Below are 26,147 nucleotides of genomic sequence, written 5' to 3' on the forward strand. Positions count from 1 at the left end.
AAGGAGGACCAATCTAAAGTAAATTTGAAATAAAAATGAAAAACTGTAAAGAGGCCAGTATCAGAGTAAAAGGGTAAGGAAAGCGCTACCAAATTCATCTAATTGAGAATCCTCCCCTTTACGCCAATCAGATTTCCTGGACACCTTCAGCTCACCACATACTATTCATACCGAAATTATCCCCTAGTCTAGAAGACCACTGTTAATGCTATTATGGGTAGTAGTCTCAAAGGAGTTTCACTATATTTCAGGTACAAATATTTCTAAAAGTATACAAGTTTGGATCTGGATCGGACATACACTTGCGTTCAAGATAGATCTTGCATATTAAATGTATGCTGAAGTACGCAAGAAATTGCCATCCAGCTTTCAATTATAATAACCACATTACTGCTTAATTACAAGTGCCTTTAATTCCCAACAGGCTGTGTACATCATTTCAGGGTACATGGTTGATTCAGTGACCAAATCAAATTGTAAAACATACTAGAAAAAAGGTCATTTTACCCCTATTATGCTTTGCTCTGCATTGCAGGCACCTGCAACACGAGTGGTCACATGAAAAGGGGGACAATCATTAGAAGCACACCATTGCAGCAGGGGCTGCGGCCTATGTCACAGTTATTTAGGCCCCCACGCTGTCTATATCTTTTATATATATTTTATTTATATAATTGGGTATGTCCACCTTGGGAAATAATACTGTTTGTCTTCAGAGGGTGAACACCCAACACTACCCCCTCCATATAATAGTGGTTTCAGAATCCAGTGGGAGACAAGGAGGGAGGCTTCCCGCCATAGCAATCCTTTGTCCTTTCCTCCTACAGAGCAGACCGATTCCAAGTTTACAGCCAAGGATCACTAGCTGTCCTCTTCTCTCAGGGCGGACGGTAGGAACTTATATTGCTGTTGACGGATTTGGGCCAGTTTCTTTCGCGCTTCTTCAAGCTCTCTTTCCTTTTTTAGCATTTCCTCTTGAGCTGCTATGATCTACAAGGAAAACATCCATACTCAATATCAGGCTCTGTTCACAATAAGGTACATTCAAACTTTGTAGTTTACATTTATTCCTTCTGCTGACGAATAAATCAAAAGTATCCATAGATTCCTATTCACAAGGCAGAGACCAAAATAGCCTCCAGCAGGCAAGTACACTGCTCAAAAAATAAAGGGAGCTCTTAAAAACAACACAATGTAATTCCAAGTCAATCACACTTCTGTGAAACCAACCTGTCCACAGTTATGAAGCAACACTGATTGTGAATAAATTTCTCCTGCTGTTGTGCAAATGGAACAGACAACAGGTAGAAATGATAGGCAAATAGCAAGACAACCTCTATTAAGGAGTGGTTCTGCAGGGGGATGTCCACAGACCATTTCTCTGTTCTCATCCTCTGTGGCACTTCGGCATTTTGTCATTGCTCTCACCCTTAGAGGTACTGTACAGTAGCATGAGGCGGCATCTGCAACCCACATAAGTTGCTCAGGTAGTGCAGCTCATTCAAGATGGCACTTCATTGTGAGCTTTGGCAAGAAGGGTAGCTGTGTCTGTCAGCACAGTGTCCAGAGCAAGGAGCAGACACCAGGAGACAGGCCAGTACACCGGGAGATGTGGAGGGGGTCGTAGGAGGGCAACAACCATGCAGCAGGACTGCTACCTCCTCCCTTGTGCAAGGAGGAACAGGAAAAGCAGTGCCAGAGCCCTGCAAAAAGACCTCCAGCAGCCCCCCAACATCCATGTGAATTCTCAAACTGTCAGAAACAGACTCCATAAGGGTGGTATGAGGGCCTGACGTCCACAAGTGGGTGTTGTGCTTACAACCCAACATCGTGCAGAGCGATTGGCATTTGCCATAGAACACCAATATTGACAAATTTGACATTGGCGCCCTGTGCTCTCCACGGATGAGGGCAGGTTCACACGGAGTACGTGAAAGACATGCCAGAGTATGAAGACACTGTGGAGAACGTTCTGCTGCCCCTAACATCCTCTAGCATGACTGGTTTGGTAGTGGATCAGTAATAGTGTGGGGAGGAATTTCTTTGGAGGGCCGTACAGCCCTCCATGTGCTCACCAGAGGTAGCCTGACTGCCATTAGGTACCGGGATGAGATCCTCAGACCCATTGTTAGATCATAAGCAGGTGCAGTGCGCCCTAGGTTCGTTCTGATGCATGAAAATTGTAAGCCTCATGTGGCTGAAGTGTGTCAGCAGTTCCTGCATGATGAAGGCATTGATGCTATGGACTGGCCTGCCCATTCCCCAGACCTCAATCGAATTGAGCACATCTGGGACATCATGTTTACTTCTATCCACCAATGCCACGTTGCACCACAGACTGTCCAAGAGTAGACTGCTGCTTTAATCCAGGTTTGTGAGGAGATCCCTCAGGAGAACATCTGCCGCCTCATCAGGAGCATGCCCAGGTGTTGTAGGGAGGATATAGACACGTGGAGGCCCACACATACTACAGAGCATCATTTCCTTGTCTTGAGGTATTTCCACTAAAGTTGGATCAGCATGTAATTTGATTTTCAACTTTGATTCTGAGTATCATTCCAAATCCAGACATCCATGGAATATTCATTTTGATTTACATTGATCATTTTTATGTTTCATTGTTCTCAAGGCATTCCACTATGTAATGAACATTTGTAACTGGAATATTTCATTCAGTGATATCTAGGATGTGGTGTTTTAGTTATCCCTTTATTTTTTTGAGCAGTGTATAGGTTAGTATATCTTTCTTTTGCTGTATGGATTAGCAGATCAACCTGCTCTTTATATACACCGCAACATAGGAGCCTCTGGGCTACAGCCACTGAAAAAAAGTATTAAGAGTCAAAGGGATAGTCACAGGGCCGTATTTGCCACTAGGCACGTGAGGGCATGTGCCTAGGGCGGGGACAACGCAGGGGGCGGCACCTGAGCAAGGTTGTTTTTTTTAAATTTTTTTAAAGCTGGGTCACCTCCCGAACGACCCCGCCCCCCGCCCCAACTGGCCGCCCACCCTCCCTCCGGCCTCCCACCCGCTCTCCTTGAAGACAATACTCACCCTGCTGCTCCAGCGATGCCTGGTCTCGGCGTCTGGAGCTCGTCCATAATGAGCGGTCACGTGGTACCGCTAATTAAGGTCATGAATATGCGCATATTCATGACCTTAATGAGCAGAGCGGTATCACCTGACCGCCCACGCAGGAAGAAGGTGCAGCGCGCCGGGAGTCGGGACAGCCAGAGGGACGTCGCGGCCGCGCGGTGAGGAGCAGGTGAGTATGAGGGATGGGGGGACAGGGGAGGGGGGAAGGAGGACGGTAAGCCGCGCCATTCAAGATGGGGGGTGGAGGAATATGAGCCATGCATACAGGGGGGGGGGGGGTGGAATGTGAGCCATGCATACGGGGGGAGTGGAATATGAGCCATGCATACGGTGCGGGGGGGGGGGGGGGGGTATGTGCCATGCATACAGGGAAAGGGGGTGGAATATGAGCCATGCATACGGGGGGGGGTGGAATATGAGCCATGCATACGGGGGGGGTGGAATATGAGCCATGCATACAGGGGGGGGGTGGAATATGAGCCATTCATACAGGGGGGTGGGGAGTATGAGCCATGCATACAGGGGGGTGGGGAATATGAGCCATGCATACAAGAGGGGGGGTCATTATACAGTATGGAGAACTGTGTGTGGCCATAATACAGTATTGAGCATCATGTGTGGCCATTATACAGTATGGAGCATCATGTGGCCGTTATACAGGATGGAGCATCATGTGTGGCCATTATACAGTATGGAGCATCATGTGTGGCCGTTATACAGTATGGAGCATCGTGTGGCCGTTATACAGGATGGAGCATCATGTGGAGCCATTATACAGTATGGAGCATTGTGTGGCCATTATACAGTATTGAGCATCATGTGCAGCCATTATACAGTATGGAGCATTGTGTGGCCATTATACAGGATGGAGCATCATGTGTGGCCATTATACAGGATGGAGCATCATGTGTGGCCAGTATACAGTATGGAGCATCATGTGTGGCCGTTATACAGTATGGAGCATTGTGTGGCCATTATACAGTATGGAGCATCTTGTGCGGCCATTATACAGTATGGAGCAGTGTGTGGCCATTATACAGTATGGAGCATCATGTGTGGCCATTATACAGTATGGAGCATCATGTGTGGCCGTTATACAGGATGGAGCATCATGTGTGGCCGTTATACAGTATGGAGCATCATGTGCTGCCAATATACAGTATGGAGCATCATGTGCGGTCATTATACAGTATTGAGCATCATGTGTGGTCATTATACAGTATGGAGCATCACGTGCGGCCATTATACAGTATGGAGCATTGTGTGGCCATTATACAGGATGGACCTTCATGTGTGGCCGTTATACAGGATGGAGCATCATGTGTGGCCGTTATACAGGATGGAGCATCATGTGTGGCCGTTATACAGGATGGAGCATCATGTGTGGCCGTTATACAGGATGGAGCATCATGTGTGGCCGTTATACAGGATGGAGCATCATGTGTGGCCGTTATACAGGATGGAGCATCATGTGTGGCCGTTATACAGGATGGAGCATCATGTGTGGCCGTTATACAGGATGGAGCATCATGTGTGGCCGTTATACAGGATGGAGCATCATGTGTGGCCAATGGCCATTATACAGTATTGAGCATCATGTGTGGCCATTATACAGTATGGAGCACTGTGTGGCCATATTTTTTTTGTTTATAATTATTGTATATAAAACAGTGTGATCAGCAGTGCTAAATGGCTGTGGTTGGGACGTGGATATGTGTGTGACTAGTTGTGAAATGAGTGTGGTCAGAGGTGTGGCCTAAAATTTGCCTTCTTCCCTTTTTCAAAAGTTGGGAGGTATGGTACCGCATTTGCCAGATCATGGCAAGTACCGCAAATCCCATAGGGAATGAATGAGGTTGAACGCAGTGTTGCCGTAAGTGATCCGGTACGCGGCAGATGCAGAAAAACTGCCGATCTGATGCAAAAGGCGACTGCCGATAGTGTCTTACTCACCAAAGTGGGAGGCAGCACTAAAAGTGCCTAGGGCAGCAGAAACTCTAAATACGGCCCTGGATAGTCACATAAAAAAGTGCTAGCCCCTATCTGCAGATTAGAGTACAACTTTCTGATTGCTCGAGATCTAACTGGTTGGACCTCCAGAGATCCTAACATCAAGCCACTGAAACTCCGAGAGAGGCTCTACAATCCCATCTTGAATCAAGAGGAGGTGCAGTTGCTCAGTCTCAGCTTCATTTATTGTCAATGGAACTGTCAGAAATAGTACTTATGTTCAGCCTTTACCTTCAGAGGTCCCATGGACAATGAGTAAAACAGGTCGATCGTTCACACCTCCAATCATTTCAAAACAGGGCTGCAAAGCCTTGTTCATGAGATAAGCCGAGTCCCAGTCTTGGGAACGCTAGAAATAAGCAAGTTACCCGATATTCCATAACATTTTTTTTTCTGGAGCAATAACCCTGTAAGAATTGTGCTGAAGAGTGTATAATTAAAAATTATTGCGTAGAGCACAAGTTTTATAATCATAAATCATGAATATACCAGCACGGTGGCTCAGTGGTTAGCACTGCAGCCTTGCAGCGCTGGAGTCCTGGGTTCAAATCCCATCAAAGACAACATCTGCAAAGAGTTTGTATGTTCTCTCTGTGTTTGCGTCGGTTTCCTCCGGGTACTCCGGTTTCCTCCCACATTCCAAAGATATAACTGATAGGGAATTTAGATTGTGAGCCCCATTGGGAAAGCGATGATAATGTGTGGAAAACTGTAAAGCGCTGCGGAATATGTTAGCGCTATATAAAAATAAAGATTATTATTGTTATTTACTATATAAAGCTGAATGTGTGTGTGTGTGTATGTGTGTATGTCCGGGATTGGCATCTGCACCGTCGCAGCTACAGCCACAAAATTTTGCACAGTCACACGTCTGGACCCCGAGAGCGTCATAGGCTATATTGTGAGGCGAAATTTTAACTGCCCCTATCTACATAATGGGGAAAAAAATGAAAGGAAAAGTGTTGGAGGCGTCGCAGCTACAGCAACAAAATTTTGCACAGTCACACGTCTGGACCCTGAGAGCGTCATAGGCTACGTTGTGAGGTGAAATTTTAACCCCGCGCTTTCCAATTCACCAAACAATTTTGCCCCTATCTACATAATGAGGAAAAAGAGAAATGAAAAGAGTTGGAGGCGTCGCAGCTACAGCAACAAAATTTTGCACAGTCACACGTCTGGACCCTGAGAGCGTCATAGGCTATGTTGTGAGGTGAAATTTTAACTCTGCGCTTTCCAATTCACCAAACTATTTTTCCCCTATCTATATAATGGGGAAAAGTGAAAGGAAAAGTGTTGGAGGCAAATTGACAGCTGCCAGATGTGAACAAGGGGGACTTAAAGAATGAGCAAAAGAGTATATACCGATCAGTTGCTAAGGTGGGGCCCCGACATGAGATACTCACCACACATGGGGATATGAACACACACACAAAATGCGCCACACACTACCACGTGCTTGAACACATATACCACCCTCAGCACACATTTCACCACACATACACCAACCTCGCCACATAAAAGTCGAAACACAAAAGTCGCCGCTCAAAACTCGCCACGCGCAAAACTCGCCACATGCAAAAACTAGGCTCACGCAAAACTCGCCACAAGTGCAAAACTCACCTCATGGAAAACTCGCCACACGCAAAACTTGCACACGCGGAAAAATTGCCACATGCACAAAATTTGCAACACATGCAAAAGTTGCCTCACACAAAACTTGCACATACTCAAAAGGCAGCAGACAAAACTCACCACGCGCAAAACTCGCCATGCGCAAAACTTGCTGCACACAACTTGCTACACTAACCTGTCACATGCAACTCGACACACAAAAAGTTGCTACACGCATGTTGCCACACAAAACTCATCTCACAAAAGTCGCCACATGCATGTCGCCACACGCAACTCAACACACACAACTTGACAAACGAAACTCGCTCTAAAACACACACAAGTCTGGTATTATCCTTCAAAAATAAAAATCTGATTAATAAGCAGACAAACCACAAGAGCAACAAATGTACCATATAGGAAATACAGCAGCTGTCAGTCACATGACCTGTCTATTATGTGTATGTGTGAGCTAATATATACTGCCAGAGGGAGGGCTTCCTGTTGGCTGGGGATTTATCAGGCTGCCAATTTATCTTACAAATACTGAGGTAAAAATACTGAGCAAATAACGTGTTAACGAGGTCCAATACAGGAGATCACACAGGTATATACTATATACAGGGGAGATGACACACAGATATATACTATATACAGGAGAGATAACACACAGGTATATACTATATAGAGGAGGAGATGACATACAGGTACATACTATATACAGGAGGAGATGACATACAGGTATATACTATATACAAGAGGAGATGACACACAGGTATATACTATATACAGGAGCAGATGACCTACAGGTATATACTATATACGGGAGGAGATGAAATACAGGTATATGCTATATATAGGAGGAGATGACATACAGGTATATACTATATACAGGGGAGATGACACACAGGTATATACTATATATACAGGAGAGATGACATACAGGTATATACTATATACAGGGGAGACAACACACAGCAGGTATATACTATATACAGGGGAGATGACATACATGTATATACTATATACAGGAGATGACATACAGGTGTATACTATATATAAGGGAGATGACAAACATGCATATACTGAGGTGAAAATGAAAAGGTGTGAGTGCAAAATGAGAGGACTGAGGGAAAATAGTGGAGTGATCGGAAAATGACAGATGTGAGGTCGAAATGACAAGTGTTAGGGGGAATGAGAGGTGTGAGGGAGAAAATGAGAGATGTGAGGGGGAAAATGAAAGATGTGATGGGGAAAATGAGAGGCGTGATGGGAAAATAAGAGAATTGAGGTGCTATAACTAAACACAGATATTTACTATGCCCAGGCAACGCCGGGCTCTTCAGCTAGTTATTAATAAATTCCGTTTGTGGAATAAGAAAGCTGAACCATTATTTTCCCCAAACTGTAATTATGGAAAAGACCATAGTGGCAGAGAGAGGTCATTATTAGGAGATGACATGCTTACATCCCTACTACACACCTACAAGGTACATCCATTGTACACAGAAATAGTCTTGTTTTTACCAACCTGTGCAATTCCACCTACAAACTTTGTCTTCACGACAACATCATCATCCTCTGATTTACTGAAGGCAGCTTTCTGGGCTGCTCTGACGAGGTTATCGGACGCTCGCTTCACAGCATTGCCAGCCGCCTGTAGAGAAGAAGGTCAGGTGTGGAAAGACAGAATATGAAGTGGGGAGATGGAGAAATAACAAGCACAGCAGACACAAAGTGAAGAGCAGGTTAGAATAAAAGAAAAAGAACAATATTTAGCCAGAACCAAAAATCATAATCATGAAATGAATGGGCTGGGCTTCCCCAATTCCATTGTGAGCTTTGCTGTTATCTTCTCATGTACAAGTATTCATGTATTTGCTAAAGCATTGATAACCTAATTATATCCATAGTATTATATCTACTATTCATAGATAGATCCATGTTCTGTGCGACAGTCAAGCCTTATCCAATGTAGATTTAAGCAAGCTACCTGGAGTCTTCTCATGGCCTCAGAGTCTTGGTCAGCTTTCACCTTGCAGGCGACCAGAAGTTGGGCAGTGGATGCTGCTACTTGCTTGGCAGAGGAGATCAGTTTCTCCTCACTGGCGTGGCCTTGTACTGAGGCGTTAGCCGATTCACACAAGTTGCTTGTTGCCGCGGCCACCATCCTGGCCTAGAAGAATTCAACAGTGGCCAAATGACCAGAAAAAGGATAGGGTTGCCTGCAGTTTTGGACAAGTTGCAGGCTGTATAAGAACCTGTGCAATGTTAGTTGGGCTACAGATTGCCTGTTTAATAAGTTATTGATGTTTAGTATCACAAAGCTTACAATCTAAATTGGAAGTTGGTTGGTTGTCAAGGACAGGAGGATCAGCTTCTGTCCTTGACAACATTTTTACTGTGAAGCATGGTGGCTTTCTTGGTTAGCTATGATGCTGGATGCCTCGTTAGAAGAACCTAGTTTTCATGGCAGAGATTTGGATTAGTGGGAAATGTGATATTCAGATGATACAGGTAAGTAGAAACGGGAATTAAAAAAAATCAATGGCAGCTTATGTGGTGGCTGTATTAGTGTAAGGATTTACTGATGTTACTTTCTTGGAGCAAGCTTTGAGCAATATGAAGGGAAAGAGCAATACTCACAGCAGAGATTAGTCCCTGGGACCACTGACCATCATCTGCTGCATTAGCAGCGATTGCGCCAACCTGCAACACAAAGTACAAAACAAACGAATGTTCTTATTTAATCAGGATGTGTCACAAAATGACTGATAGACACTGAAAGCTACTAACAGCCTGCACAATCCCTGCAAATCAAATACCAGGAGTGACAAATTATTTTAAACTGCATAAACGAATTGCAGGAAATGTGTTCTGGGTCCATTACATGTATGAGAAAATCCCCATTCATGTGATATTAGGTGAGAGTGCATTGCACAGCTAAGTTGGCCATTATTTTGTTGACATGACTAGATCATTGCCATCTAGCACCATATATCTCATCCTGCTCTACATTCTCCTCCTGTAATCACCTCTTCTACCTTTGCTGAGAGTTTTCTAATACGACTCTACAAGTCTTTCATCTAAAGGTAGTATTTCACATTAGTGCCAACTCTAAACAGCTTGCCGCAGTCGCAGCCAGCCAGGGATTTCCCTGCTATTCGGGTTAGACTGGTCATGTAACCCTTCACTGGACACCATCCAGGAGAAGATAAAGCTGTGGGTTACCAAATACTAAGGAGGGATTAACCCACTTCAGTTCTCATGACAAGGTCAGGAGGGGAAGCCATTCCTGCACCTTATCAAATCGCATACAGTCATTCTACTCCTGCCAAACTCCAGTGATGATGTTATATTGGCAAAGTGACACGACGTGTACATCAACAAATACTACTTGGCGTGGACATGTGGAAGGAGACAGATCAAACAATGATCACGTTCTTGACATCGATCCTACTATATAATGTGTAGTAGCTCTGCTTGATGGCTGGCAATATAACAGCTTGTCCTACGAACTTGGTGACTATCCCCCTGGACGAAGCATACCGCGAAACGCGCGTCGGGGACCTTTTACTGGTCTGCATGTTCAGGTAATATACCCTTATTTACACTATCTCCTTTTGCCTCATATATGCACTATATGCACCTTTTTTACAGCGGTATAATGCGCTCTATGTTATGTGTGAGGGAATAGGGCTTTCTATTTGCCAGACACTATGTGCATACTTTATAGTATATTAGATTAACCCTTTTCTCTACCACTACATAGTCTATTTTAGACTCTATGGAACTTTTCCTTTATAGATATTAGTGACATTTTGTCCATATACTTGCCTACTAATTTTTCTATATCAGAGACAGTAATTCTGGTGACACTTTGTCTATACACTTACCTGGTCTCCTTATATATCAGAAACAGCGACTTTGTACATATATTATATGCTGTCTGTAGCCATTTAGGCTCGTTATCTGTCCATTATTTAATGATAAATCTCTAATATAGTAATATTTTATCATATGTAGGCTTTACTATATACTTACTACTATGTAGGTGCTTTATTGCTGTATTTTTTGTACATTTTTGGAGTTATTATCTTAGGCATTTTTTTGATGTGTATTATTTTATTGTTTGTGGTATATTCCCGTATGCAGACAGTATTATTCTGTCACATGTCTCACCACTGGTTACTATTAGAATTGTTAAGGTTTTTATCATGTTTTGTTATGAATAAAAATTGATACTTTTATTGGCATTGAAGCTTCCTGGTTGCTCTTTTCTGATATATTATATAATGTGTAGTAGCTCTGCTTGATGGCTGGCAATATAACAGCTTGTCCTACGAACTTTTCACACAGTTCCTTCTATTGCTAATACACAAAATTATTTTACTAAATAAAGCCTAGGATCCGCATCTGTTCCCTTACAGCGATAAGACAGGCACGGGTATATATTGGGTATATTAATGGACAATACTCTGTACTCCTCCTTCTAGGCCTGTCCTCTGCTTTCGACACAGTTGACCACTGCCTCCTACTACAGATCCTCTCCACCTTTGGCATCAAAAACCTCGCCTTATCCTGGATCTCCTCATACCTTTCCAACAGCACATTCAGCGTCTCCCACTCCTACCTCCTCATCCCCCCCTCTCTCTGTTCGAGTCCCCCAAGGCTCTGTTCTAGGACCCCTACTCTTCTCAATCTATACACTTGGCCTGGGACAACTCAAAGTCTCATGGATTCCAGTACCACCTTTATGCTGATGACACTCAGATCTACCTTTCTGGCCAAGACGTCACCTCCCTGCTGTCCAGAATCCCGGAGTTTCTATCAGCCATATCCTACTTCTTCTCCTCTTGCTTCCTCAAACCCAATGTGGACAAATCTGAACTCATCATCTTTCCTCCATCTCAAAGATCTTCCTTACCTGACCTATCTATCGCAATTAAGTACATCACGCTTTCCCCCGTACCGGAAGTCCGCTGCCTCGGAGTAACCCTTGATTCTGCCTGTCCTTCAAACTGCACATCCAAGCTCTTTCCACCTCCTGTCGCCTCCAGTTCAAAAACATCCCCAGAATCCGTCCTTTCCTCAACCGTCAATCTACTAAAATGCTTGTGCATGTCCTCATCATCTCCCACCTTGACTGCTGCAACATCCTTTTCTGTGGCCTCCCTGCTAACACCCTTGCACCTCTCCAGTCCATCCTTAACTCTGCTGCACAACTAATTCATCTCTCTCCTCCCTACTCCTCCGCTTCCCCCCTCTGCAAATCTCTTCACTGGCTCCCATTCCCTTAGCGTATCCAGTTCAAATTACTAATACTAACCTACAAAGCCATCCATAACCTGTATCCTCCATATATCTCTGAACTAATCTCCCGATATCTTCCCTCACGTAATCTCCGGTCTTCCCAAGACCTCCTTCTCTCCTCCACACTTATTCGCTCCTCACCCAACCGCCTCCAAGACTTCTCCCGAATATCTCCCATCCTCTGGAATTCTTTGCCCCAACACGTCCGACTATCAACCACATTCGGATCCTTCAGATGGAACCTGAAAACCCACCTCTTCAGGAAAGCCAACAGCCTGCACTGACCCCGCTGCATTCTCACCACTACTGAAGCTACCGCCTCATCAACACCGGAGCTCCTGCAACCCTCAACCTATTGTCTTTTTCCCCACCATCCTGTATAATGTAAGCCCGCAAGGGCAGGGTCCTCGCCCCTCTGTATCAGTCTGTAATTGTTAGTTTGCTTACTTTAAGTGATATCTGTAATTTGTATGTAACCCCTTCTCATGGACAGCACCATGGAATCAATGGTGCTATATAAATAAATAATAATAATGTTCTTGGAAGAAGGAAGGATCCAAGTGATATAACTTTCAGGTTACTATTCTAACTTCCAATGCCAGACAAACTCTGAAGCATAAAAAAATGCTTCTAGGAGGCCATTTTGATGGCTAACAACGGACAATGGTACTATCAAACACAGCTTTAAATATGCATAAAAAATGTACAGCAAAAATGCACCATGTGAACATAGCCAAAACTCATTTCTGTACACTTAGAACAACAAAGTTTGATTTATCTATTTATATCTTAATATACCATAAGCAACAACCGATCACTGCAGATATAAGACCAATATATGCAGTTCACTGATACATACTGTTGATTTGTATACTGCAGTAGTACATCCTAGGGGACTGACCGATTAATGGGGGCGCCAATACGTGCATAGGGTGCACACCTAGTGGTCAGGCAGGGAAAAGGTTCTGAACAGGGCTTAATTAGGGATATTTTATTACAGGTCCCCTTCTATATTTTCAACCTGTTTAATTACCATTGATGCCCTTTCTACCGTTTATGATTGTGACTTCCCATCTTACTGAATTCGTATTATGCATTTTATTGGGATCTGTATGATCCCACGAGGGTTGTTTATTTAAATGTATTAATTTTTACTTCTTATATTTACATGGGGTATTTTTTTTCAATGTATACTTTTAATAGAGGGGTATTTTCTGGCATGCAATCAATAGTTTACACCCTACTATTTCATTACCTGAAGACAAAAATTTGCCCACTTTTCACCTAGTGACATGCCTTTTTTAAGGTTAGTTTCTAGTACTACTGAGCAACCTTTGCCCAAATCATGTAGAAGTAAAAACATCCCTCTTTGGTCTACTTGGATTTGCAGAAAAAAAATGCTGATATTCAGCTGCATATCCACAAAAAGCAACCAAAAGTTAGCGGACAATCATTATGAAACAGCAAAGATGTCTGTAATGTTTCCATGTAAATCGATAAACATCACAACGACTACCATACGAAGATTCAAAGTTCTAACATAGATCTGAAGAAAGCTATCACAGCAGTAAACTGTAAAAAATAAAACAAAACCTATTTTTCGAACTATAAGATGCACCAGACCATAAGATGCACCCCAAATTTTCAGAAGGAAAATAGGGAAAAAAAAGTTTGTCTTACAGTCCGAATTCAGCATACCGGGGTGATACAAGACCGTGATACAAGACAACAAGACTTTTCTCCTTTCTGACTAGTTGTCACATTACCATCGCCCCTCTTACCTTGCCCTGTGCCACCAACTCTCTCTGGGCAGCGGAGGCAGACTTCACCAGGGCACTTGTGGCAGCTGCGATTGACTTTGCAGCTTCTAGGATTTGTTCCTCAAAGTCGAGGGTCTCATCTGCCTGCTAAAAAACAAAAGAGGAGGGATTACAAGGAGGATAAGGAAATGTCATATAAAATGGCAATGAAAAAGAAGGTGGCCATCCTGTGGTAGCTGTCTAGAACCCAGCGCAGCCCTGGAGCACACGCAGGACACTGTAGCAATATGTTTGATATATAGTTGAATGAATTAACAACCTAATATATCAAACATATCAGACAGAGGCTGCAGGAGAGGGTTCTTGGACCGATTCCACTGACAGAAGGGGACATGGATGGGATGTGGCTCTCCGTCAGGAAAATCCTCTAATTCGGAGTTAATTTTACAACAGACACTGTTGTGGTTAATCCACACATTTGTTAGTAAAACGGAGCCCTACTTTCTATGTGAATTGACAGCTGAAGAGGGCCTCAGCCGTGTGTGATGTAACGTCCGGCACATGGATTAGAAACTTCACGACAGGTACAGATGAGATGGCAGAGGTTGTATGGACGCTTGGCTGACATAGGCATCAATTAACACTTACTCTAGGCTTGGCTCTTGGTTTGAGCTGTTCCAATTTTTTTGCTGCTGCCTCAATAGAAGCGGCAGCCCCAAGCAGTTCTGTCTCTGCAATGACTGTGGGATCTTCAGGATCAACCCATTCTGAACCTGGAATCACAATAAGATGGGGAAGGTGATAGGGGACACTAGTCTATATAGTGTGACACAGGAAAAAGGGCGAGACATTAAACATCAGGCATTGCTGGTCCATAAGAGTGGGAGAAAAAAAAAAGACCCGTTGAAAAGACACTGCAGAAAAATACATAGAACTGGTACTCATTGTTTTCCTAAACAAGAACTTTAAAGGGGTTGTCTGGCTTAAGGCTTCAAGACTGCAGTCACTCTGTGTGACTGCAGACTTGTGAATCCTCACATCGTGCGCACTGCGGGCTGTGAGGATACTCTGATGCTGGCGTTCAGGTCATCGCTAACATACAATTTGAATACTTTCGGACACATTCCCACTAGACGTGTCCAGTCTCTCTCAATGCACTTGCATTGAATGACATTGCGCTCATCTAATCAGCACTTGACTGAATGTTTGCAAATCGCATACTTGTGGTCAGTTGCCTGCTGCTCCCGGCAAATTCTCACTGTGAGTAGTGAGCACGATGAGAGGATTCCCAAGTCTGCAGTCACAGAGTGGCTGCAGACTTATAGCCTTAGGCCAGACAACCCCTATAAAAAAAAAGAGGGTTCTGCAAACAGCCATTCATTAGATTAGTCATTCGCTTACAATGCTGTGTCAGTAAGTAGCAGCAGATCTCAAAACATTAATATAATGAGCACCTCTCGGTTCAGTGGAAAACCCAAAAAGTGACAGTGGATGAAACTTTACTTCAGGACAGATTAATAGCAAATCAGATATTTTTTCTAAGGGTTTGTTCACAAGTTCAGTATTTGCAGTGTTTTTTTAATGTGTTTATTCGTAAAATAAATAAGACATTTTACAGTACTAGCAAAAATGTATGTGATTTCAGAAATGTCATGCAGATGCTGCTTTTTTTTCCCTTGCGCATTTCAATGCGTTTTTTTCAAATGTCAATTCTTTCAGCGTTTTTCACCCATTCAAATGAATGCATAAAATCCACAAGTAAAATTGCATAAAGAAAACTGAATTGAAAATAAGCTGCGTCTTTCCTGCCAAGAGCTATGTTTCAAGTGTAGAAAAATCTGCAGCAAATACTCAATGTGTGCACATATCCTAAGTATTACGGGGCGCAGACTATAGTTCCATTTCAGAAGAAGCAGCTCAAATTTGGGAAGATGTTATTCTTCTCTGGTACCAACAGTGAGGGGCAAACTATTCTATACAATCTCTCTATAGCATATTTTTCTCAGGTCTGACAATCAATTTGTCTGTTATCTCGTATGTTGTATTGCAATAATGATCACAAAAGTATAATGGGAAAAAAGATTTGCCTACTTTATTTTCTTTAATTTGCCAAAAACATGGTCAATGTTTTTCCAGAAAATCCAAATGTTCAGCACATCATTGATAAGCAAGTCAGGTAAAGATTCCTCACCTCCAACCGGGTCCCTGAACTTCACATACAGAATATTGGTATTAAGGGGAACCTGTCAATACGCTAAAAACGCTATTACCCTGCAGACATGGTGTTAATCTGCAGGTTAATAGCATTATTAACCGGCCCGGTGCCTGCATTTAGCAGAACACTGCAGGGAGAAAGAAAATGGACTTTTTTTCCCCCCCGGAAGGGCTCTTGTGTTCGTTATGGGGGCAGCGCCAGCATGGGGGCAGCGCCAGCATGGGCTCAGTCACCGTTCTGTATAGGCAGCAGTAACCGCGCCTCCCGCACTTACTGATGCTGTCCCTGCATTGGGGCTGGATATCAGTCAGGGCTAGGGGCATGGTTACAGCTGCAGAGCATTGACTACACTAGCGTCGGTGCCGCCCCCGTGACTGAAAATGGAAAGATGCCGGGGGAATAAAAGTTAATTTTCTCCCCACAGCGTTCGGCCACATGCAGGTGCTGGGCAGGTTAACAACACTGTTAACCTGCAGATTAACCCCATATCTGGTGACAGGTTCCCTTTAAACAGCCATGTGTATTATACAGCCCAGCTAAAAGGAGGCTTAGAGGGGTTATTCAGGATATATTTTGTTTATTCAAAAAGTTGGTCTACAAACTTGCATGCATTTGGCATATTGGATTTCAAATATTTTGACACCAGATTATTTCTCTCGCCTCTCTGCAGGAGAACCCTGTGGTTGTTATTGCCAGATTGCTATGAGTGTCGCCCTGTGGCCGGCACTCATAGCAGATGAGCATTTTAGCTATGTGTACCACAGGCCAAAATGGTATCAATAAAAATGTCAGCTCGGAGCGCAAAAAATAAGCCCTCGCCCAGCCCCAGATCCCGAAAAATGGCGCCTTTTGTTTTTTCACCACTTAAATAAAACAGTGCTTACACGTTTGGTATCTCTAAACTCATAATGTCCTGGAGAATCATAATGGCACGTCAAATTCAGTGAACATGGTAAAAAAAAACAACCAAAAAACACATTTGTGGAATTGCACTTTTTTTTGCAATTTTACCACACTGCTTTTTTTTTCTCATTTTTCAGTACACAATATGGTAAAACCAATGGTGTAGTTCAAAACTACAGCTCGTTTTGCAGAAAAACAAGCCCTCACATGGCCATACTGACCGAAAAATAAAAAAAGTTATGGCTCTGGGAAGACAGAGAACAAAAGAGAAAAGCAAAAACGGAAACCCCAAGGTCGTTAGGGGGTTAAATTATTTGACGTGGAATCTCTCACACTCTACAGTTGTGGCCAAAGGTTGAGACTGACACAAATTTTGGTTTGCGATTCAGTGTTTTTAGCTCTTTTAGTCAGATGGTTCTTTGGTTACTGAGGTACAATAAGCAGCTTTTCAGAAGCTTTTATACTTTTATTGACAAATACATCAAATTTCGGCAGAGATTCAATATTTACAGTGTTGACCTTGGCGCGCACGATGCAGATTTAGTACAGATCTGCAGCATTTTTTTCCGCGCAGAAACGCTGCAGATCCGCACTGTGATTTACAGTACAATGTAAATCAATGGGAAAAAAAAAGCTGAGCACATGGTGCAGAAACGCTGCAGATCTCAAAGAAGTGCATGTGCGGTTCTGCAGTGTTTCTGCACCCCTCCATTAATAGAAATCTGCAGTGGCAAAAACTGTAGAAAATAAACATAAAAACTGCATAAAAACCGCAGCAAATCCGCGGCTGCGGATTCTGTCAGGAGATGCGGATTTTATGCAGAAAATTCTGCACCTCTTTTCTAACGTGTGCACATAGGCTTATTTTCCCAGACTTCTGCAATTCGCTCTGGCAGATGGATGTCACCTTCTGGGCCAAATCCTAACTAACGACAACCCATTCTTATTGAAAATCGGTGCTTGGAGATTAGCATAATTTTTGTGTTTTTGTTTGCAAGACTGGTTTTTGAGGATAGACACAATAGAATTGAGATCTGGGGAGTTTACTGGCCATGGACTAAAAATGTTAATGTTTGGATCACCGTGTCACTTTGTTATCACTTTTGCTTTGAGACATGATGCTTCATCACACTGCTACAATCATTGCTCATCACTAGTGATGAGCGAGTATACTCGTTGCTCGGGTTTTCCAGAGCACGCTCGGGTGACCTCCGAGTATTTGTCATTGCTCGGAGATATAGTTTTCATCGCCTCAGTTGCATGATTTACGGCTTCCAGATACACTGAATACATGTGAGGAATGCCTGTTTGTTAGGGAATCCCCACATGTATTCAGCCAGTGGCGTAACTACAAAGTTATGGGCCCCGATGCGAACTTTCAAATGGGCCCCCCCTGCCAAAATATTTTCCACCCAAATCCACATCCTGCCCCATCTGGCTCCACATTCTGCCCCATCTGACTCCACATTCTGGCCCATCTGACTCCACATTCTGCCCCATCTGAATACACATTCTGCCCCATCTGAATACACATTCTGCCCCATCTGACTCCACATCTCATCGAAACAGCAGGAACCGGAAATCTGCTGCTGGCTGATACCAGAGAACATGAGCTACACACAACCAGGACTGAGCTGCTGCTGAGAGCTGAAGGACCTGTGGTGACGTCATCGTCATGTGGTCAGGAGGCGGAGCTGATAAATGGTGACAGACCTATGATAATGATGACATCACCACAGGTCCTTCAGCCCTTCCTTTCTAATAGTTCAGGTGTCGGCTGCTGAGTTGATGTGTGTGCGCCCGGCAGGTCAGGTGGAGGGCAGGTCTGTCTGTTGCAGTGTGGGAGGAATCACCTGCACGGCAACAGTTTTTAACTTTTTGCTGGTGTCGGTGTGCATCTGACCTGCCGGGCCCCTGACTCCCCCGGGCCCGGTTGCAGTGGCGACTGCTGCGACCGTGGTAGTTACGCCCCTGTATTCAGCGTATCTGGCAGCCGTAAATCATGCAACTGAGGTGATGAAAGCTATATCTCTGAGCAATAACAAATACTCGGAGGTCACTCGAGCATGCTCTGGAAAACCCGAGCAACGAGTACACTCACTCATCACTATTCATCTCCAAATCACTCCTGGATAGACGGGAGAAGCTGGTCTTTTGTAGAGAACAGTGCTATGAATAAAGAATGGTATCAGTCAGAATTACAAGTGAGCCCACACCCCGGATGAAAATAGTTTACTGTTGGGATGACACAGGAATCTTGGTAGCAGTAACATTTTCTTTTCCAGATAATCATTTTTCCAGATATCCTTAACAGTTTGAAGTGTGATCATCGGAGAAAACAACTCTACCCCAGTCATCTGCAGTTCAACCCCTGTACTTCCTGCAAAATGTCAGTCTCTCTGATGTTTTTACTGGAGGTAAGTGGCTTATTTGCGGATTTTCTTGACACCACTGCAGTCTCAAAAAGCCTTAGCCTCACTGTGTGCGCACATACGCAGACACCTGCCTGCTGCCATTCCTGAGCAAGCTCTGCACTTCTGTTGAACCGATCCCCAAGCTGAATCATCTGTAGCAAATGGCACTGGCACTAGCTGGACTTTTTTGGCACTCTGAAGCCTTCTTCACTACACTTGAACTTCTCTTAAGATGTTGATTTAATATATGATTGATTTAGGGGCAACCTTGCCTGCATCAATGACTGCCTGTGAAGTCCTTTAGATGCAAAGTAATAATTTCAGCACGTTTCCTTTGGATGTACCCATGATGAGCAGAAAAAAACACCGATTCCCTTTTAAAGCAACCTGTTTACTCTTAAAATTCAGCGTGACAGAGTGATATTCGCTGCCTTAGCCTCGTTAAAACTTTCTCCTGAGCCAACAAGATCATCCCTGAAATTGCAACTATCGTATATACTCGAGTACAAATTGAGATTTTCAGCACATTTTTTGTGCTGAAAACACCCCCCTCTGCTTATACACGAGTAATTGTCCAGAAAGCCAACGGGGAAGGGGAAGCGGCGGTGCAGCGGCAGATGCTTGCTAACAGAAGACATCATGCTCACCTGGCGCCGTTGATGCATCTCTGTCCTGGCGTGGGCAGCTCTTCCTGTGCTGAGCAGTCACGTGGTACCACTCATTAAGGTAATGAATATGCACGCGTCCCAACTCCCGTAGGCGTGGAGCGCATATTCATTACCTTAATGAGTGGTACCATGTGGCCGCTCAGCACAGGAAGAGCTGCCACGCTGTGACAACGGAGATGCAGCGACGGCGCAAGGAGGGCGAGTGGGGGGGAAGGTGAGCCATGCATACAACGATGGGACGGGGGAGGGAAGGGGGCTGGAGAGCCATGCAGGAATGGGGAAGCCTTGCATACAACAGGGGGAGCCACACATACCAGGACAGGACGGGGGAGCCAAACATACCAGGACAGGACAGGGGGAACCACACATACCAAGACAGGACGGGGGGTACCACACATACCAGGACAGGACGGGGGAGCCAAACATACCAGGACAGGACGGGGGGAACCACACATACCAGGACAGGACGGGGGGAGCCACACATACCAAGACAGGACGGGGGGAACCACACATACCAGGACAGGACGGGGGGAACCACACATACCAGGACAGGACGCGGGGAGCCACACATACCAGGACAGGACGGGGGGAGCCACACATACCAGGACAAAATGGGGGAGCCATATACCAGGACAAGACGGGGGAGCCACATACCAGGACAAAACGGGAGAGCCACATACTAGGACAGCGACAGGGAGCCACACATAGCAGGACAGCGACGGGGGGGAGCCACACATAGCAGGACAGGGATAAGGGAACAATGCATACCCGGATTATACTCAAGTCAATAAGCTTACCCAGTTTTCCGTGGTAAAATTAGGTGCCTCGGCTAATACTCGAGTATATATGGTATTTGCAATTCATCTGATCATTCTTCATAAAAATCAAGATTTGCCATTAAAAAAAAATGAAGCAGCAAACATTGTGAAAACCAAACTGTCAGTCTGAAAACACTTGGCCACGACTGTAAATTATTTTGTACAGCGAGGTCTTACCTTTCATAGTTTCTGTTGTCTGTATCAGTTCGGTCACGGCTGATGCAATACGTTTTGAGAAGGCTGTGAGCTGATGCTTTCCTTCTGGAGTGGGTTTCTGCAATATCTAAATGCAGGAAAACCAGTGACTAAATCATATTTTGTATTAACTTTTGTTGTAGACCACCTCCATAAACTAAAGTACCCACATTTAGGACATGTTCCAGCATCTCCAGGTATCCTAGCGTGCATTCGGTGCCGTATTTTAGTGCTCGCTCCCTTGTTTCCTCACCTATGTCTGGATGATAAACGGCTTGCTGCAAAAACAATGCTCTCTTGTAACTCGCAGACATTTAATCTGCACATATTTACATTACACATTGCATCTCCACGTATACATAACTCACCTTGCAGGCCGTCAACATTTCAGACACCGCTTTGCGGCTCAAGTTAGCAGTAGCAATTACATCTTCCTGTCTGCAAGAATTCCCAGCCGCTACTGCTTTGGCTGTTGCCACAGTAATTCCCTTGCTCATGCGGATTGATTCTTCTGGGGTAGAGGTTTTTTCAGGTATATCTTTAGACTGGAAGACCTGGGAAATATTATTTACATTAACTGTTTTTTTGTTTTTATAAGTGATACTCCCTGCTCCCAATGCCTCCCTCAGTTCAATGGTGTTGTCCATAGGAAGGGTTAAAACAGATGGATTTCATTCAAGATATTTAAAACCAAACCAAAATGGGCAGTAGTGTAAAACATTAAAATTAGATTGAGAATGAGTGAATGACACGTTTTCGATCCAGTACTTGGATCTTTGTCCATTTCATGTCCGGATGGCTATGATTCTACGTTTCAATGTAATGATTTTTGGGCATTCAGTTATTAAAAAAACCTGGTGTTTACATATCAAAACTTGTTTGCGTACAAGATGACATTCAAAACATTTTAAAATTCATATGGTTACATAGAGCAGGATTGCCATCACTACCACAACATCAAGTGGCGATAGAGAACTACAGCACTCAAAAGCATACAGCTTCCCCAGGCTTCTTATGTATATGTGTATATATGTATACAAACGCACACATTCAGTGGGAACGGAAAGTATACAGACCCCTTTAAATTTTTCACTCTGTTTCATTGCAGCCATTTGGTAAATTCAAAAACGTTCATTTTTTTTCTCATTAATGTCCATGCTGCACATGAGACTTCTTGATTTTTCACACCTTGATTTGGGGATCCCCTCCAGTTACGTCAGGTTGGATGGTGAATGTTGGTGGACAACTATTTCCATAAAGGTACCACTATTGAATACATCTTCTCTTTTTGACATATGTTCCTTCTCAATATGAATCAGGACCGAAATGTACGTTGGGGCGGACTCGCCCCCCCTCTGGATTGTGGCTATAAGCTGCACAGCCTGCATAGGTAATGGTCACTGTTTGGGTTGATATGTTGCCACGATGGCTAGTAATGTAGCCTCTAGTGGCAGAGAGACTTGTATACAATGGTAGAATAATTTCCCTAAACAGCCTTGACATTGTCTGCTGAATCAATTGCTGTGACATTATGGCCAGTGATTTAAATGAACAATTATCAGCAGCATTATATGTAATTGTTTGCTAAATATAGCCATATCCATGAGATGTGTGTGTTCTAAGTGTTTACAGCTGACATATTTGTTTGTTATACAATTTTATATTCCTTCCCTCCACACCAGTTGTTCTGCTTTTAATAATAAAGTACAGACTTTTTACTATTTTGGACTAGTACATTGTTTTTCCTTGTTTGTTTGTCTATGAATCATAATATGTAACTCCTCTTGACAAAAATCCAAGCACTGGATTGAAAACACATCCATTCACTCATTCTTAATTTTCATGCTATAGACTACTGTCCTTTGTTTTGGTTTTAAACTCCCTGAAACAAATCCAGCGGTTTTACCCTTCCTAAGTAGGGATGAGCGGACCCGTGGAAGTTTGGGTTCGAGCGAACTTTACTCCCAAGTTCGTTTACCAAAACTGTACCCGAAAAGTAAATTTCCCAAATATCTGCACGTTGGACATTTGGAATGAAGGGCGGACTGCTTGATTTGGTAAGATTATCTTTTGTACTGTATATTGTAATGCATAAGAGAGCATCACATCTCACATCAATTTTAAAATCACAATATATCATTATTACAATATCTACACATTGAAAAAAAAAAAAACTTGATGTGGCATAAGAAAAACATTAAACTACTATGTATCTAGGAAAATTGCACCAGAAATCCATCAGTGAACAAAAGTTACAAAACTTATTAGTATTTCATTATCCCTCCTGGCCCGGATCAAATGGTCCATGATTTAACAAAGTAAACGTAGATCTAATGGAATGATGAGAACCAGCAATAGCGATCATGCCTTGATAAATGCTTCTTATTTATTATAACTCAATAAATACTTGGAATAACTATGCAAAAGTTAAAAATCACGATTTCTAACTTTTGGATGTTTCTTTCTGAGTTGTTTTTATTGATTCATAATAAAGAAGATGCATTTATGAAGGCATGATTGCTACAGATGGTTCTCATCATTCCTACCATATAAAAATGACCATGAGCTGGACACTATCCCCGATATGGGGTGATGCTTGACAATTTCTTCTGGATAACGGTTTTGGTCTGCCTAACAGCTTTGTACCGCAGTTATTAACGTTAACTTGGCCTTTTTATCTTGCTCGCCCTGCATACACTGGGAATAGTATAAAGCCATCGGTATTGATTATTGTTGTGACTTTGGTGCATATTTATACGGATTCATTTCTGATTAATCTTCTTCAGTTTTTATTTCTGTAGTAATCAATTAATTTTCTTGTTCCACATCAAGATTTTTAATATTATACATTTTAAGTAACTATTTAACAATATTGCAATTTTGATATTGAAGTGGAATTCGACTCCATTGGTAGGTGCTTTGTGTATTGGGAGTTACCCAGTTGAGTATATGCCCCTAGCTGGTTTACTTATGGTCCGTAAGGCTACTTTCACACTAGCGTTTTTTGCAATACGTCGCAATGCGTCGTTTATGGCAAAAAACGCATCCTGCAAAGTTGTTTGCAGGATGCGTTTTTGCCCCATAGATTAACATTAGCGACGCATTGCCACATGTCGCAACGTGCGACGGTTGCGCCGGGTTTTGGCGGACCGCCGGGAGCAAACAACGTTAAATGTAAAGTTTTTTTGCTGCCGACGGACCGCTTTTTCCGACCGCGCATGCGCTGACGGAACTCCGCCCCCACCTCCCCGCACCTCAAAATGGGGCAGCAAATGCGCCGGAGAAACGCATCCGCTGCACCCGTTGTGCGGCGCATCAAACGCTAGCGTCAGAATCTCGGCCCACACATTGCGACGGGGAGATTCCGACACTAGTGTGAAAGTAGCCTAAGTATTGACAGACAGGATAAGAAAACTTTTGCATAAACAATATTTAGTTTTTTCCCCACAACGATAAAGGTCACAAATAAGACCAATTGGTAGTAACATTTATGAACATGAAATTTGACATGTGATGTAGTGTAGTACAATTCTAGAAACATAAAAGCAATAATTAACCCCTTAACGATCAGAGGTATTTTTGTTTTTGCATTTTCACTTTTTGCTCCCCTTCTTCCCAGAGCCACAACTTTTTTATTTTTTGGTCAAAACGGCCATGCAAGGGCTTGTTTTTTGCGAGACGAGTTGTACTTTTGAATGACACCATTGGTTCTAACATATTGTGCACTGGAAAACAGGAACAAAATTCCAAGTGTGGTGAAATTGCAAAAAAAAAAAAAAAAAAAAAGCGCAATCTCACAATTTTTTATTTTTACTATGTTCACCAAATACTAAACCTGACCTGCAATTATTATTCTCCAGGTCATTACTAGTGATGAGCGAATATACTCATTACTCGAGATATCTCGAGCATGCTCGGGGTCCTCCGAGTATTTTTTAGTGCTCGGAGTTTTAGTTTTTAGCACCGCAGCTGAATGATTTACATCTGATGGCATAAGTACATGTGGGGATTCCCTAGCAATCAGGCAACCCCCACATGTACTTATGCTGGCTAACAGATGTAAATCATTCAGCTGCGGCGCTAAAAAATAAAACTCCAAGCACGAAAAAAATACTCGGAAGACCCCCCCGAGCATGCTCGAGAAATCTCAAGTAACGAGGATATTCGCTCATCACTAGTCATTACGAGTTCATAGACACCAAACAGGTCTAGGTTCTTTTAAGTAGTGAAAAAAAACCTCCAAAATTTGTATAAAGAAAAAAAAATGGCACCATTTTCCAATACTAATAGCATCTACATATTTTGTGATCTGGGGTCGGGTGAGGGCTTATTTTTTTTCGTGCCGAAATGCCGTTTTTAATGATACCATCTTGATGCAGATACGATCTTTTGATCGCCCGTTACTGCATTTTAATGCAATGTTGCGGTGACCAAAAAAACGTGATTCTGGCGTTTTTACTTTTTTCTCGTTGTGCCATTTAGCGATCAGGTTAACTCTTTTTATATTGATAGACTGGGCGATTCTGAACGCAGCGATACCAAATATGTCTATATGTGATTTTTTTTATTGTTTTATTTTGAATGGAATGAAAGGAGGGTGATTTGAACGTTGTTTTATTTTTTTCATATTTTTAAAAACTTTTTTTTTTTTTTTTTTGACTTTTTGCATGCTTCAATAGCATCCATGGGAGACTAGAAGCTGCAGTAGTTTGATTGGCTCTGCAACATACAGGCAATGATCAGATCGCCTGTATGTAACAGAAATGCTCACTTGCTATGAGCGCCGACCACTGGGAAGTGCTCACAGCAATCTGGCCATGACAACCATAGAAGTCTGCTGGAGACCTCTGGTTGTAATGCCATGCCAACCCATCGGTGACCCGCGATCACGTGACAGAGTCACCGATGGGCGGGATTTCCAGCGTGCTTCCCGGAAGCGCAAGATAAATGCCGCTGTAAGAGATTGACAGCTGAATTTAACTATTTAACAGCTGCGGGGGGATCGTGATTTCACCAGCAGCTGTTGCGGGCACATGTCAGCTGTACATATCAGCTGTCATGTGCCTGGAAAGGTGTGGGCTCAGCGCCGGAGCCCACACCAACAGGGGGAGTCTGACATCGGCATACTATTACGCCAGATTTC

The 26,147-nt window shown here is 43.3% G+C and overlaps 1 protein-coding gene across 2 annotated transcripts in view; it reads right to left on the minus strand.

The window, feature by feature from the left end:
- Positions 1 to 394: 394 nt before the first annotated feature.
- Positions 395 to 26,147, minus strand: part of TLN2 (talin 2) — a 328,992-nt gene continuing 303,239 nt past the window's right edge. For both annotated transcript variants that reach the window (XM_069765599.1, XM_069765598.1), the window contains 9 exons: positions 21,373 to 21,558; positions 21,175 to 21,282; positions 20,987 to 21,092; positions 14,440 to 14,564; positions 13,813 to 13,938; positions 9,365 to 9,427; positions 8,712 to 8,894; positions 8,250 to 8,375; positions 395 to 990 (listed from right to left, as the gene is read on the minus strand). In XM_069765599.1, the coding sequence (XP_069621700.1) occupies positions 862 to 990; positions 8,250 to 8,375; positions 8,712 to 8,894; positions 9,365 to 9,427; positions 13,813 to 13,938; positions 14,440 to 14,564; positions 20,987 to 21,092; positions 21,175 to 21,282; positions 21,373 to 21,558 (1,152 nt within the window). In that variant the 3' untranslated portion in view covers positions 395 to 861. The remainder of the gene's footprint in view (positions 991 to 8,249; positions 8,376 to 8,711; positions 8,895 to 9,364; positions 9,428 to 13,812; positions 13,939 to 14,439; positions 14,565 to 20,986; positions 21,093 to 21,174; positions 21,283 to 21,372; positions 21,559 to 26,147) is intronic.

Source organism: Ranitomeya imitator, chromosome 4 (genome assembly GCF_032444005.1).
Source record: "Ranitomeya imitator isolate aRanImi1 chromosome 4, aRanImi1.pri, whole genome shotgun sequence".
Classification (NCBI taxonomy): domain Eukaryota; kingdom Metazoa; phylum Chordata; class Amphibia; order Anura; family Dendrobatidae; genus Ranitomeya; species Ranitomeya imitator.